General features: G+C 37.2%; 1 protein-coding gene across 2 annotated transcripts in view; it reads right to left on the bottom strand.

Annotated features, from left to right (window-relative positions):
* Positions 1 to 6,865: 6,865 nt before the first annotated feature.
* Positions 6,866 to 17,293, bottom strand: part of LOC135196116 (FAD synthase-like) — a 95,977-nt gene continuing 85,549 nt past the window's right edge. For both annotated transcript variants that reach the window (XM_064222583.1, XM_064222582.1), the window contains exons 9-12: positions 13,779 to 13,952; positions 11,910 to 12,031; positions 10,112 to 10,253; positions 6,866 to 9,972 (exon numbers count right to left, since the gene is read on the bottom strand). In XM_064222583.1, the coding sequence (XP_064078653.1) occupies positions 9,825 to 9,972; positions 10,112 to 10,253; positions 11,910 to 12,031; positions 13,779 to 13,952 (586 nt within the window). In that variant the 3' untranslated portion in view covers positions 6,866 to 9,824. The remainder of the gene's footprint in view (positions 9,973 to 10,111; positions 10,254 to 11,909; positions 12,032 to 13,778; positions 13,953 to 17,293) is intronic.

The raw sequence follows: 17,293 nt of genomic DNA, 5'->3' as shown, positions 1-17,293 counted from the left end.
CTACTGTAGTGGAATTGTTTACTGAATAAAACCTTGATTCTGGTTACACCGGGTTTACTTCAAACACCACAGTAGTAGTTTATATAAACAAACAAGGAGGCCTAGTTTCTCGGCAATTACATGTCATGACAGTTCAACTTCATCAGTGGGCTGTAGAGAACCTGGTAGACATCAGGGCCAGGTATATTCCGGGAAAAAGAAACATAGTGGCCGACAAGTTGAGCCGCAGGGATCAGATTCTGGGAACGGAGTGGTCCTTGCACCAACAGGTAGTGGACAGGATGCTCATGTTGTGGGAAGGACCGATCATAGACCTATTCGCAACCAGGTACAACAAAAAGTTGGAAGTGTATTGTTCGGTAGTCCCAGACGCAGAGGCAGTAGCAGAAGATGCGCTACAACACCCTTGGGACAATCTGGACGTGTACGCATTTCCTCCATTTTGTCTAATCCGTTAGGTTCTGAACAGGGTAATGCGGTCTCAGAACCTCAAGATGACCCTGGTAGCTCCGTTATGGCCGAAGGCAGAGTGGTTTCCAGACCTACTGGAACTCCTAATAGATGTGCCGAGAGAGTTACCCCCATGGAGCAACCTACTGTGTCAGCCGCACATGGAGAGGTACCACCAGTTGGTGAAGTCCCTATCGCTTCACGGGTGGAGACTGTCAAGTATCTCCTCCGAGCGAGAGGGTTTTCGCAGAAAGCAGCAACTCAGATGGCAGGAAATATCAGAAAATCATCTGCGACAGTATACCAAGGAAAGTGGTCAGCATACTGTGATTGGTGTCGTAGAGGGAACTTGTCTCCATCGGTTACCACTATTCAGCAGTTAGCAGACTTTCTGATATATCTCAGAACAGAAAAGCATATGTCTGTATCTGCAGTGAAGGGGTACAGGGCGGCTCTAGCCTCAGTCTTACGAATGAAAGGAGTGGACATTTCGTCTTCATGGGAGTTGGCCATGCTGATGAGGAGCTTTGAACAGTCATGTCCACCAAAGGAACTAAAAGCCCCAGATTGGGATCTGACCATGGTACTGAGTAGTCTGACAAAACCCCCCTACGAACCACTAAGGCAGTCCACGGATAGGAGCCTGACCCTGAAGACAGTCTTCTTATTGGCCCTGGCTTCAACCAAAAGGGTGGGGGAGCTACATGGCCTGTCATATCTCATAAAGCACTCGAGAGTTTGGAGGTCAATGGTATTTGAGTTTGTTCCAGAATTTGTGGCCAAGACCCAAAACCCAACAATAGTGGATGGCAGATTCGACTCCTTTACCATACCTTCCTTGGCAGACCTTGTAGACAAGGACAAAGGTGAGATGCTTCTGTGCCCTGTCAGGGCACTAATGGAGTACTTAAGAAGAACAAGGCACCTCAGGCCGGGGTGCCGGAGGTTGTTCGTAAGTACAGGACGGAACAAGAAGGAAGTGTCCAGGAATACAATATCGTTTTGGCTAAGGGATACGATCAGAAATGCTTATATGACAGAAGACAGAGGGTCAGATAGCCAGGTGGGAGCTAGAGCTCATGACATCAGGGGTTTGAGTGCTTCTCTGGCATTCAAGAAGAACATGTCTGTGGATAGAATTCTGAAAGCTGGTGTGTGGAAACGCCAAACAACTTTCACCTCATTTTATTTGAAAGACGTTGCCCATAGATCCTTGGACACTTTTTCCTTGGGTCCAGTGGTGGCGGCCCAACAAGTGATATAGCTCACCCAGTACCCCTGGCGGGTCAGTTTGCGTCTAGTCTAAGATGAAGGTATGAAAGTAGAATGAATGGGATGACTGGTCTTTTTTCTTTACTACTTTCTTCCTACTCCTTTAACTATGGACAATATGAATGAGAGTACCGTCATGTGCTGGAACGGACTAGATGCAGGTGAGGTGGTCAGCCATACTGTGAAGCTATCTTAGGTTATGATATACTTTTCAGTAGCAACACACCCCTCTAGATAATAGGGAAGAGAGGGGTGAGGGTGGATCCAGTTACAAGGGACAAGAGTAAACCATAGAATGGTATCAACACCCAGTGAGGGAAACCAATAGATTTGCTTATATCTTTGGTTCTAGGTTCATTGTCCATTCTCATAGAATTTCCCTAATATATTCGGAAATGGATAAGGTGGCAAACTCCCAGTCAGTTGTAGAGACTTACCTCCCTCCAATAAGTAAGTCTATCCTAATGTTAAGACCGAAGGTTTGTTCTGTATATGAACAAAGACCAAATTTGTAACTAATTTGTATTTTTCATAACTAACAAACCTGAGGTCTTAACATTAGGATTTACTAGCGCCAAGCTGGAAACCGGTAGAATTAAAATTACACTTGTGAGATCCAGGGACTACTGGCATCTATACCAGGTCACGGGGCATGTATACCCAGAATGCCCACGGCTACCTGTGACCCACCAGTTATATTTCTAACCCAGTTTAGACTGCTAGATGGGTGGTTCGAGGTGGGCCTTTACCTGTTAAGACCTCAGGTTTGTTAGTTATGAAAAATACAAATTAGTTACAACTTTGGTATTTTTCTCCCAAGACTCCTAGCTTCTTGGAATAGAACAGAATATAAAAATGTAGGCCAAGTGCTGGGATCTATGAGGTCATTCAACACTGGAAGGGAAATTAAGACTGAAAAGGTTGGAAAACTTTGCAGCTGCATTATGATACAATTGTTAGGAGAGGGTGGAAAGTAAGATGGTAGAAAGAGCCTGTGAATGGAGGTACAACAAAAGGAATGAAAGGGGTTGTAGCTCAGTGCCAAAGGGATGCTGCAAAGAAACGTAAGTAATGTATACAGGCAGTCCCAGGTTACGACAGGTTCGGCTTACGACGTTCTGGGGTTAAGGCACTTTTCAGTTATATTCATCAGAAATTATTTCCAGGGTTACAAAGCCTACAAAGCTAATCTGGCAGAAGAAATATGACACAAAAAATGCAAAATAATCAATATTTGAAGGTTTTTTTATGCAAAATGCAATAAGAATGCAGTTTACATAGTTTTTAATGCACCCAAAGCATTAAAAGTAATATTTTCTTAGGCTTTTTGATGATGTTATGGCTTACAACAATTTTCGGGTTACAACGCATCTCCAGAATGGAACCCCCGTCATAACCCGGGGACTGCCTGTACAATGCATCACATGAGGTGCACTGTCGGCACTTAACCTCCTGCTGGGTCCTAGCTTCTTGTCGCTGGGTGAGAACCCTCAAAGAGCAACTATCTTGAAGTGGTTCATTATGTGTTTAGAATTTGCTCAAAACAAAATGAACTGGGTTTTCTTACCTTTTACCTACTTCTTTTTCCATCCCGGCGATATCATAATTGATTCGGAGGATAATGCTGCACAGCTTTAAATACAATTTTGATCTTCAGATCTTCAAAAACGTGGAGGGCAAGGTTGGATGGCAGGCCTCCGTACCCTTAGAATTCATGTCACTGAGGTAATCAAGCAATAAAAGTGGAGAAGCTGCCTTAAAAGTACCAAACATAGTATCTGAAGGGCAAGAGTTTTTGAAAATTGAAATTTCGTCACACTCGAGAAAATTGCCATAAAAACTCATAATAAACATTTTTATCAAGTATTTAAAAAAACACTTCAATTTAACAGCCAGAAGACTACTTGCCAGGAACATACATATGTACAAAACATGAAATTGAATTAGTTGCAAGGCATAGCAATTCTACCTAATTAAGATGACAAATCAATCAGCAAAGACACAGTACAGTACTTTAAAACCTATTAAGGAGGAATAGGAATGTACTCAACTTGGAAACATGTCTAATATAACAAAATGACACATTTGTCAGAAATAAATTTGATCCTATAAACCAAATTTGACATCAGAGATTTAAAATTCTGGACAAAAGAAAGAAATCTGATCCTATATACCACATTTGACATCAAAAATCAAAATTTTGGACAAACAAACCTGATCCTATATACCAAAGTGTTCAATTAAGTTAATGAACAAAATGTATCAACAGTGGTCAAAACCACCCTGTGCATATCTATGGTGCTATTCACCTTGTGTATGTTGTACAGGCATTACTAGATGGAATCTACAGCATCCCTTCAAACACAAGAAAGGCTTGTCTATAAACGTTGACGTCCACTGAACTTCTGGGCCGAATAAAAAGAAAAAAAGCGTAGGGCATGATAAAAAAAAGAAAAAAACAGCTTGGAAAAGGAGAGCGAAGCGAAACTCCACTCTCCAAGGTGGTAAGAGAAAGACTGGCATGTCACAGGTGTCTGAGCTTGATCGATAACCAAACATCCACCTCGTATATGCATGGGTTGCCAGATGCCACAGATTCCTTGTTTTACAATCTTTGATTGTTTTTACCAGTTTCCAGCTGGCGCTAGAAGATTATCCTATTGTTAAGACCTCAGGTTTGTTAGCTATGAAAAATACACATTGATTAAAAAGATTGTCATATTTAATAAAAGAAAATGTAAGATATTAAAATATCTGAGAACAATTAACTTTCAAATTTCACAACACTAATTTAACATATTCAACCCACATTCTTCAATGAAATGGAAAATGGCTTAAAATCCAAATATATCTACAACAAATGAGAATAGTGCGATACTTTTGGAGTACACTCATGTTAATAGCAATGCTCCCTCAAATGGCAATTAATTCCTAACTTCACCATCAGTTCTTAAAAACAAAATTGTATGGGCTATTGCGTATATGAAGAAAATGACAATCAGCAATAATTGTCCTGTTATTCACCATTTAAATTAAACTTAATCTTTCAAGAAGTTGTACCTTCATCACTTGATCTGTTGGAAACTCATGTACAACTCACAATCTTATCATACTAGAGCTCTCTGTCCCAAAAATTCTGGGGGACAACTGGTCTCTTCCCTTGCTACATGAGGCATTTCCAGGGATATTCCACATAACAAAACCCTAACAGGTCTGCCTCAGGGTCTGTTGACCTCACAAGGTAAGAAGTGAAGTACTCCATTTGGGGGTGTCCAGCTAGCCAATGAAGCAGTGCAAAGCCCTCTTGCTTCCTTACAGACTGAGGATCCCAGTCTAGTTGTTGAGATTTATGGGTGTTTGTGATCATGCACCATGTTCTTAGTAGCATCTTATCAGTCTTCCTCTGCTTGGACAGTTTAAAACCTTCTCAACAAATTATGTGCCCTCTGCTACTCTTAAAACGAAGACCTGAGTTGATGGTGTGGAGACAACACAACTCCAAATAACCAACCAAATTTAGCAAAGGTCCACTATTTTCCAATCTACAAAGCATCTTTAACAGGGCTCCGTACTGAAAAACTGAACTTGTCCTTGTTATTAGAAATCAGTGTACTATAGCCTTGAAATTTTGATAACCTTACTTTTGTAATTCTTCACCCTGTTCATCTTCGACTATCCCATGAACTTTCTGCTGGAATCTTGATTCCAACCAGCTCATTCCAGTGGTTTTCTTCATACCTGTTCCCTCCATATAAATTCTTATTCAGGCTAACGTAGATAACAGGTTTGTTGTAAAAAATTAGTCTTTTAAAAGTAAACATATTTTAATGCAAACCCATAATTTGCATTGAATGTTCTGTCTCCCAAAGCCACTGATTACTTGAAGCTAAAACCTAGACAACAGAACAAGGTTCCCACCCCCTACATGGGAACTACACTCCATGGGGTGTATATGCTGTGAGGCTATCCAGTAAGAAGAAAACGTTCTTTAAAACTTGGAATGAAAAGTCTAAGATTCATTGAATACAATAAATGTGAGCTAATGTAATTGATGGGATTGTATTAAATTTTTTTTCTTCAAAATTCTACTTTTTTTTTTTTTTCAAGGATCCATTTGCTCACTAAATGAACCTCTATCTGTCTGTCTGTATTTACACCCTTGAAGTATAAATTCTTCCTATAGTATTTCACCATGATCACCCACTTCAAATATTCATGCAGCTCCATCCTTGGTTTTTGCCTATGCTCCCACTACTTTGGTATGTTATTTTCATTCCAGGAATAGTTTCAATAACTTACCACCATGTCATCCATTCAATTGCTATTTTGTATACTCAATAAAAACAGATAATTAACTTTTTCAAGTGTACTAACAAATATTCTTCTCTAGGTAATATGTGCATAAGTATTTACAACAATCAAGCCCCTTTGAGAATATTTTCCAGTCTCCCCATTCTCATTTACTATACACATTTTAAACTTCCTACAGTATGCATTCTCTATCTAATTATTACATCTTTACAATCAAATCTTCAACAACTACAACACACTTTTCCCTAACCAAATCAAGCACAGATTCCAACCACCTGGACACTTCCATCCTTACTTGTCAATTTCGGAATCATCTACGACAAAATTTTTCTCGTGTTTCCATTCTTGGATCACATAAATTATTTAAACTTTTTCTCCCGGTGCACTGAACTTCACTTACAAAATCCCTTAGCCTACCATTAACTAACATAGTTGTACTTTTTCACACGTTCACAGCCTTAATAACATATCAGTTCTTTTGTTTGGCTTACAATCATCTGCCTTAGTACTAAACACTTATCACCATCTTTTTCTCTCCTGAACACATTTCCTTAACATTTATACAAAAAGCAATAGCTTCTTTCCAATTTTCTACCTAAAACACATACATATATCAATCACTTCTTTTATATATCCATGCAAAACAAGAAACCCCCAAGACTAATTTCTTTTGAAACTAAACGCTATGTGGCAGCAACCTCTACTGCATGTAAACATTTGGTGATTTCCTTATGGCTTAACATCCTAAAGCCTTTGAATCTACAACATAAACGTACAAACAATAAACCACTTTCTGATTTTAGAAGGCTACCTCATCATTAATATGTCAGTACAATGTATGAAACTGTATTTACAAATAGTGCTGTAAAAAATTCACTAAATTCTTTGTACATAATTTACCTAACCGGTAAAATAGAACTATAAAACTTGAACACTACCAAAAAGAGCAAGCACATATTTAAATACTATAGAATTGTACTAAGCATAAATCATTGCCTCACTAAAAACTTATCACCTCACTTAAAAGGGACTAGTGACCAAGAATTTGCCATGAGAGAGACTGTCATTTCAGGGCATGTGGGACATCCCTCAACTGAGGCACTATAGTGCTTCACACAGTATCTTACGTATCTTACCCACAACTTTAATGTACATTTTTGGTCTCAGATAATTATAATCATTTGATACTCCTTTTTTTGACTTATTATTCCTCTTTGCATTCCTGCTCTTGTCAGTGACAATTATACTTAAAGATATTCTTGCTGACCTTACATATTTTTCTTACAATGTTTGTCATGGAGGTTGCTTTCCTCACCCAGCACTAGTCTAGTGCGTAGGCACTTTACCATCAACTGCCGTAATGAAAACCTGAAAAAACTTACAATATTAACTTGAAATTTATATCTCAGCAGTGTATTTTGATCATGTTATAACACTTTTCATAATGATCTTGATAATAAGACAGCTGAATAAATAAATTCTATGATTTTTAAAGCATAAATTTCTCTTACTTGTTCTAAGTCCGCCCAAAACCAGTGCTGCATACACTGTATTAGAGCATTTGTGTAGAAGTTCTACGTTAATAATGTCTCCACCCGCAGTATCTCAGATAGTAAAATAAATTTCATAGTTCTATGCTACACTGATTATTAAAATCCCATATTAAATATTAGATATAATAAATCAAAAATAAGATTGATTAATATCAGTTATATTTCCTAATATATTTGTGAGGTACCATAATCAAAAATTCTTTGGACGTTAGCAAGAGAAACAGATGCAAATAATTTGTGCAAGTAACATGCAACGAAGTTACAAAGTCAAGTTTTTGTACCATTAATGTTAACATACTAGTAATTTTCTATCCCTTTTAGACCTAAGAAATCATAATGCTGTCATCTTCTCACAGTGAAGCTTGAGTCTAAAGTTTTTTTTTGGCATTTCAGCCTTAGCTTTGTTACGCATCAGAAACCCTGGACTGAATTTTGTTTTTTCCGTCTAAAATGCTACGATAGGCTATAGCATAACAGAACTACACAATCAAAAACAACTACACAATCAAAAACAAAGTTTGAGAAAGTGCGTAGTACTACTGTATACAGGCAGTCCCAAGTTATCGGTAGACTCATTTAATGGCAATCCAGTTTTATGGTAGTACTTGTTTAGAACCATAAAATCAGCAATTTATGGTGCCATAAAGGGCCAAGTTTCAGTTATGGTGCCATAACATACCTAACATAGGGGCCATTAACTGGTTATCGGCACCATTAACCAAACTTGGCACCACGAGCGCCATAAATTGCAGAGTTTCGGTTAATGGCAGTTTTCGCTTAACAGTACCCCGCAGGGAACAGAACCCCAGCCGATACTTGTAAACACTGACATACTAAAATGCAGTTAATAATGTCTTATACATTTCCTCATGTAAAAGTCAACTTTTTGGATCATTTTCTTTTTACCTCAGTATGTGATTTACACCTATTAAACATGGTATGCATATGGAATAATAGAAATGTTTTACATTGTATCTCTTCTAATAAATGGCTGATCTTTTAGTTTTCTTCGTCATACTACTTTGGCGTTATGTTCAAAAGTTTAATCTGATTGCAGATGTATAAAACCTCCCAAACCATATATCAAGTCGTCATCAAAATCAACACAATTACACAGCTAAAGTTGCTATAATTTTTGAGTGTGTAAAGAATTTTCCTTGTGACAATGCATTGACACCTTACTCATGCTATTGTTGACTACTTCCATCCTCAGAAAAGTTTAGTACTAATCCATTAATTTTCTAATAAGAAATAAACTTCAATTCAAGACCTTCTTAAAGTTACAATAGGATCAGTACGTTCCAATAAACCTAATGTAAGGTGAAAATATTGTAAGGCAAAAATATTTTAAGTAAAAAATGCATTTTAATGCACCTATCCTTATAAATATCTTATCAGAGACTAGCCCACCATAAACATGCTTGGAACACATTGGCCTACAATCTGGCAAAATCATTAACACTAGGCCCATTTTATTGTAAGTCTGAATATCTTAAGTGTACAGAAAGTGAAAAACAGAATGGTTGTGTGGGCACCCACCATCAACGTATGCATGAAAGCACGATAGGTCTGAAGTATGTTCAAGGAACTAGTAAATCATAAAATCACAAAAGTGCTACAGTTGCTATACGGTTATCAGTTTCTCTCTCTTCTGAAAAGGCTCTAAAGTAGTTGGTGGAAATTACAAGGATATCAGCTCTTGTTGAATGGTCTGGGGCATCGACAGGTTTCTTCAGGAGATTTCAAGTTTAGACTGGACATTCAGTTTCTCCCTTTCATCATAAACATTGGGCATCGACAAGTTCCTTTAGGAGATGTTAAGTTTAGACTGGACATTTAGATTCTTCCTTAGATCATATGTATCTAGCAACTCTCGTGAATCTCTCATTGCAATTTTTAGAAACTTTGCTGCGACAAATAAGTGAAAGATAGATGCGCAGCCATTACCCTGGGGCATCTCTAACACCCTGGGAGAAAAAACCCTCAAGAAAATTCTTAGTCATCCTGTCAAATAAAAGTAACAAGCTCTAATTAGAGCAATCTTATGCTAGTATAGAACCTAAAATTTTGTTTTAAACAGCTTAAAATAACTGAGTGTCTTTGTACATAGAACTGCAATAACCTCAAGATATATATATCATATCACTCCTCTCAAGATACCTGTGCAATTGATCAAACCTCTAGATAAAATTCACTATAATACCTTAAAATAGAAACATATCTACATAATTACAAACATCAATGCTTGGATGAAATACGGCCTTTGCGTTCTTGGTCATGCTGACCAAGTTTGTATGCAGGAAGATACATCACTTGTCCAATTGGATTTTTCGCTTCAAGCAACGGATTCGGTAAAGTGTCAGATTGATTCCCAAGGGACGTGTAGCTGAAATGCCAAGAAGAGTACTGTATAGGGTGTTTCATCTTTTCAAAACTTGACTGAAATATCTTAAAAAGAAAACCATATCTTACTGAGAAAATCTCAACATCAGACTTAAAAATATTTTGTAATTACATACACTTACCCCCGGTCATATAGAGTGCAATAGGGTAAGTATACCCCACGAATGAAATCCCAAACATGATTGTATTCCCAGTTGATTATTGGATTCACACGCATCATCGATGGCCAATCCTTGTCAGTGGGTGCAAAAAATTCAAGGTTATCTGGAATAAAAATAAGCCATCAGAAATAAGAATTTTCATGATAAAATTAATTATTTGGATAGTACTTACCTACAGTTAGCTTACATCTTCACGCTATTTATGTGCAATCGACAACCAAAATAACACCATCATGCACAACCGAAACATTGGTTTCCACATGCTCCTTTCCTATACAGCCTAATCCTTTCATCTCATCTTGTTGTAGATGGCATACATAATGCAAAAACAGAAAAAAGGCACAATACTGTACAGGAGAAAATCAGCCAATCATCAAAATTACATTATATACTAATGCCAATTCACAATGTCTGCATAGGGACACAGCATGAAGAATTCTGATAAGAACATAACATTCCAGCTTCACCTGGTGGGAAACAGGTGATTATAGAGACAGTCCTAATGTGTTAGCCAAAGTTTGTTTTGTTTTCTTTTAATTGCTGATTGCAAAAGGATATTCTGCATAAGGAATACCTCTCAGTGGAATCTCTTGTCAGTAAGAATTCATGCTAACATCTCTTAAAACTCTTGATCCAAAGTTGTCACTGGATCTTATACTGAGGAAAGCCTTCCTCTGAGGTCTAAACCTTTTGGACAGGTCAACAAATCTATACATTTCACTCTGGAACTCACACAAAAGAGTAGAATAAATAAGCCTGCGCTTTAAAGCTGAGGTACTAGTAAAAACATAACTCAAAGAAGCCTAGATAACCCACTGCTTCCAATCCTTTCTGAGATGAGGGCCTTCTGAGAACTATGCCTTTCTATCTTTGAGGAACCATGAACTATATACTAAGACATCACCAAACTAGTTAGTTATCTTTAAAAATGTCCTGAGAAGCAGGAACAGGAGACAATTTCTCATATAACATATGGTAAGGTAAAGGAAGAAAGAACTGTTAGTGCCTCGTTCAACAAATCTGGTTTCGTTCTACTTCTGTTCCATAACAACTCTCACATAGGCACAAGGTTTCAGCCGACTGAACCTTATTGGGAGATGTGATGCTCATTTGGCCTTGTCTCTAAAACTGTCCATTTAGGAAAGGTAATACAGTAACAAAAACAAGCAAGTACCTATGTACATACTATGATTAAATTATAATAATAATTTGTCTACACATCCTTGCTATTGCAACAATTCAGGTTTTACTAGGCTGCATCGGTAACAGGCAAAAATGCCCCTCTTTACCACATTCAGTGAAAAACACTCCTCATTCCATTAGAAGCTTTACAGTAAACTTTCAATAAATATAATAAATCCTCAAGTTAAGAGGATCTAAGTATTGAGGGTGTTTTCTTGAAGTTTTAAGGACTTTCATCCTCTCTCTCTAGTACAGATACTATACTGAACTGTATGAATCTTGAAGTGATTCTTGAGGAAAAGGATGCATTGCAATGAAATTTGTGTGAATATAATCTTTTCTGTACATTAGAATGACAAAATACAGTGGAAAGGGATATAAAATTCAGGTCAAAGAGCAAGTGCAGTTACTTATGAGGTCATTCATGAGCTCATTCAGCGCTGAAAGGGAAATTGAGAGTAAAAAGGTTTTAAATGTGTACAAGACCAAAACCTCACAGTTACACAACAAAACAACTGTTAAGAGAGAGTGGATAGTAAGATAAAATGATTCAACATATAAACCTCAATTAATTTACCTGCATAAGGGTCAGTTCTACGAGTTCCCATAACCATTGCCTTAAGTGCTGGTCTCTTCTTTAACAGAGTAGTTAAAGCAGCTTTCATAGGTCCTGATAAAACTTCGCAGTCAAGATCATATCTGTAACGATATACAATGACAACATACCTTCCTCTTGACTAAACATTTGTTGTGGCAGTTTAAGTTTTGAAAATACAAGAGAAACCCTTGCTAAGCCTGATGCTTTGGTTCAAAATTGGAGAGCACATGCACATCTATAAAGAAAACATTTTGTTACTATAGGATGGGTAAAATTTACCTCATGTGAAGTGGTTGGGTAAGGCTCTTACAACCTTCATCCTTCTTACTTAACTTGGAGAATTTTTCACAAACTGATACATTAACACAAGCAATTTGTTTTGGGAGTCTCTGCTTTACCTTTCATTTGTGTTGTTCATTTATTAGTATCATGATGCAAGGATATGCATTAGGTTAGTTTATAAAACATTTAGAGGGAAGGAGTCTTCAGAATTTTCCATTTCCATTTGGTGGTTAAGTTTTTCTACCATGGGACATGAGTTAATGACATTCATCCAGTTATTTCCTAAACAGTACTTGCAATGAAACTAAGTATAAAATATGGATAAATCCCTCTTCAATAGCCTGTCCTCAGGCTTACACCTACATACAGACAAGATTCCTAGAGCCTTGAGGGTTCTCAGTCCACTGAGATTGGACCCAGCATTAGCAATTTGCAGAAGACTTCCACCTCAACTCACCACCTTGGCTATTCAAATTCTACAGCAGAGGACATATGCCAGTGAACCTACCCTCCTTCAAAATTAGTTCACTATTCCATATAATCTACCAAAAAAAAATCCTGGTAATGCTATACAATAACTTAAAATAAAATGCTATATCTGATGTAGTTATGAAAGATGTTATAAGAACCCACGACAACAGAGATTTGCATATGGTTGAATCTCAGAGGTCCTTTACATAGCATGATATTGGAAGCGATAACGATGACAATAAAAAAAAGCTTAATTGTTTTATCAGTATCTCTTATATCCTTCATACCAACAAGAACAGGGATTCTACATCAATTCAATACCTTAACCACAGAAATACAATTGATCAAATTAAGGTATAATTCTTTTAACAAAAAGGGTCTTTTATTGTAACAGTTGTTTAAAAGTTCAATAGCGCTCCTGTTCACTGAAAAATATATATTTTTGAGACAGCAATCTTTCATCCTTTTAATTCGTGAAAACACTGAAGGCTTGGCTTATTAGCGTCTTAAATCAATACCTTAACCAGACCACAAAGTTAACATTCTCAGTTCTCCTACGGCTGACCTACAGGATGCGTTGCTGATGAACTATGCAAGATCTTATTTAGTTTGACTCGGTTCCAGGGAACCTATATTCCTCACACCGCAGGACTGAGGAACATTCTCCCAATTAATTCAGAAAAAATTTCTCTACCATAACATTTGAATACACATAAGTGACAAGCCTCAAAATAACAGTTTAGAGTAAAGGACTATGAATATTAGGAAGATGAGGGGTACTATATCAATAATGTAAGTCATAAAGCTTCTTAATATCCAAGTCTGTATCGAACACAAAATTTTCAGTACTATGTTATCACAGTGCAGATATTTTAAAATGTCAGAAAAGTCAATGGCTGTTAAAATTTGTGAACTCTAAATCTTTCAACGTGTAGAACATTCATACAGCTATAAAGCACTTTCAACCTTGCACACAAAAAATTCCATTGCCCTCAAGTATAACCTCTGCATATCAATCAATTACTGACTTGAATATTTCTGGGAATTTAAATAGTACAACAAAGGTAAATAAAATACGGACATGAAAGCACTTGCCTGTTAATGGAATGCTGAACAAACTCTGTAACCTGCGGAAAGGCATTTACTTCAGTGATGTACACAGCCTGTAGCTTGGAATTGGGATGTTGCATGTGCATGACAGCATACACTAGATGAAGCACAGCTAAGCAGTCTTTTCCTCCATTATAGCACACACACACTTCCTCTGGTCTGTAAATGGAACAAAAATAGAAAAAATGAAAACATCATTAAGATTTGAATACAAGATAAAAATAAATGAGCCTTGATTGGTAAATGTGCCCCGCTGTCAAACTTCTCAGTCCCAGAGGTCCGCTGGACTGTGCAACAGTCTCCCTCAAAAGGTCAAGCAAAGATGTAAGGCATTACTACCCATAAGCAATTCTCCTTGTATTGTAATAATCTACTCATGTTTCTATCTATCTATTTATTACTTTGTTCATTTTTTTCTTTTGGTATACACACCTTCTACTACTCCTTATTCAACCTCCAGAATTCAAGAACTACATTCCAGAGGCTGATGACAACATCCTGCCAAACTCACAACAGAGCAATACTGTCCCTTATACAAGACAAATGCATCATCAAGACCTCTTCCATCAAGTTACTGGGTCATCACTGCCTTGTTTAGTTTTTCATTAAATTCCAACCCAAGAGAACCTATACAAGATAAGCCACTGAAAAAACCTTTCTGATACCAATTCAGTTATGATTATCCAAACTCTATATTTAGTTAGAGATTACTATACCCTATCGGCTCCTTCATGGCGATTTAGGCGTTGCCCCCTACTTTGCCAGCACTGCCACATCAAATATTCCAACTCAACGTTTTATAGTATATGAAGGCAACATAAGTTATATAACACAAATATAATTAGTTGCTGATCAATTTTTGCCAATTATTAAAAGCCCTCATAATTTTCTAGCATTTAACAACAATAAGATAAATATAGTTTATTCTTAAACATGGCAAAAAAAATTTAATTATATACATAATTAATGAGCATAAATAGAGCATGCTAGCAAAATTTATTGTTAGGTAAATAACCCTTAGCATTCCAAGATTAAAGGAAGATTATCAGCGGGGGTGACCTAAATTGGCTTACTTGTGGACGGATCTCTTGGTATAAATACCACCTTTTCTGTAAACTTTTCTCATTCATAAACCTGAAGAGAGAGACAGCAGTCTCTGAAATATAGTACTTTTCTCTCTACATTTTGGTGTTTTCATGGGCTCCTTTTATTAGATGGAATTCTGTTGTTACAGAACATTTTTACCAGTCATTGTCAGCCCATTATGGAATTCAACCGCCTTTCCACGATTCTTCACTCACTTCCAGAAGTCAAGCCAGTTTTCCGCAAGTTTGAGAAAGAACTGAACAGACTACATCAGCTGAAAAACCAAAAACACTTTTTGGAAGAATGCCTCAATGAACAAGTACTTCCAAAAATGTACGGATTCGGCAGATGGACTCTGCAATCAAACCCCTTCCCTCTATCACACAAGATTTTCCTGGAAGAAAGAATCACCAGTACGAGAAACGACATCTTCGTGCTACGCAGAGTGATATATGGAACTCAGTCTAATCTTTGCCTCCTCACTACGGACCACATATAGTACAGGAATCTGATTTCATTCTGTTCCGACATTGCTGCCTATAATAGCGTGACTCATTCCAACAGACTTTTACGCAAGTTAAATAACCTAATAGACAATAGCGCATGGAATAATCTTGAACAACAAGACAAAGTTTTAAACTTATCCAACACCCGCCTTACTGTAAATCAACATTTAGTTTTAAATTTAGGCTTATCCTTTGCCCTTATGCCAGACCGCAAAAACAACCTAGACTTCATAGTGGCTTTTGATAAATTCATATCTGACAAAAACTACAGCCGTGAAGAGATATGTTTAAAAGGAGTGTTACTAAATGCTTTAACTGACCTTCTTAAGAAATATCCTGTTCCCCGCAGATTCATGATAGCCATCCACTCGCTAAAAAAGTTAGATGTTATAATAAGTAGATCCGACAAAGACTTCTACCTCGACAAAATCAACCAGCTCCTTAGCGACACAAACACTTATGAAAAACTGACGAAAAATCCCCTCCAAACCACTCCCACAGAATTTTTTAGGAAAGTAAGATTAATTGGCCAAGACAAAAAGAGTATTGAACTATTAGAGAAATTTAAAGTAATTAATCCTAAATTACGTACCCTATTTTTATGGCCTTCCCAAAACTCACAAAGACAATCTTCCATTCAGACCCATCGTTTCATGCGCCGGAGCTTTCAATTACAAAATTTCTAAATGGTTAGCCGGCCTCCTTTCTCCTTTTTTAGGCACTTTTTCTCCCAGTCACATTAAACATTCGGAAGATTTTTGTCACAAATTCAGAGAAGCACATATACCACTTAACAACATAAAACTTTTAAGCCTTGACGTAGACTCCCTATTCACAAAAGTACCAGTACAGGACGTTCTTCAGTTTTTAAGGGAAAAATTATCCCCCTATTCAGATCATTTCCCATTGGCGCTTGACAAAATAATAAAGTTAGTTGAATTATGTGCATCTAATAACGTATTTTCATTCGGGGAATCATTCTACAAGCAAAAATTCGGGTGTAGTATGGGTAGTCCTTTAAGTCCTGTTTTAGCCAATCTGTACATGGAATACTTTGAAACTACAGTAATAAATGCAATAAAACCCAAAAACATGCTGTGGATGAGATACGTGGATGATATCCTAACATTTTGGGATAATAAGTGGGGTAATTTTAATGAATTCCTCTCAAAATTAAACGCATTAGTGCCCAGCATCAAATTTAAAGTTGAATGGGAAACAGACAACAAAATTCTTCTTGATGTTTTAATAATCAGAGACATGACAGAATACAAATTTACCATATACAGAAAACCAACGTTCTCACTTTCATATATTCACTACTTTAGCTATCACGACATTACTATCAAGATAGGTGTAGCTAGCAACCTATTCTTAAGAGCCTTACGAATTTGTTCCCCAGATTTCCTGGAAAAAGAATTTGAACTAATTTGCAAGCAACTTTCGTCTTTAAAGTATCCTGACCATATAATTGAGAAAGCAATTCAAAAAGCATACGTAATTTTCTACCGACCCCCTAAAGACAAGACCAGAGACACACCCAACAATAAAATAAAAATTCCTCACCTGGAGACGATTAATAGAGTAACCCACACCCTTGGGAAATCCAACCCTTTTGCATTTACCTACCCAAACACCTTAGCCAAATCCCTGATTAACGTCCAACAAAAGACATCTCCCAAAGACTCTGGGGTCTATGAGATCCCATGTCAGGACTGTGACCAATCTTACATCGGATTTACAGGTAAATCACTTCCCCAGAGATTAATACAACACAAACGGTCAGTTAGGTATGGACAACAGAACTCGGCTATTTTCAACCATATAAATGAACGTAACCATAGAATAAACTGGAATTTGTCACATGTAATTTATAGCAGCAACTGCCGGTACAAGAGTCAAATGATG

This window comes from Macrobrachium nipponense, chromosome 17, assembly GCF_015104395.2.
Source record: "Macrobrachium nipponense isolate FS-2020 chromosome 17, ASM1510439v2, whole genome shotgun sequence".
NCBI classification, from domain to species: Eukaryota; Metazoa; Arthropoda; class Malacostraca; order Decapoda; family Palaemonidae; genus Macrobrachium; species Macrobrachium nipponense.
This window is presented reverse-complemented; position numbering and strand designations above follow the sequence as displayed.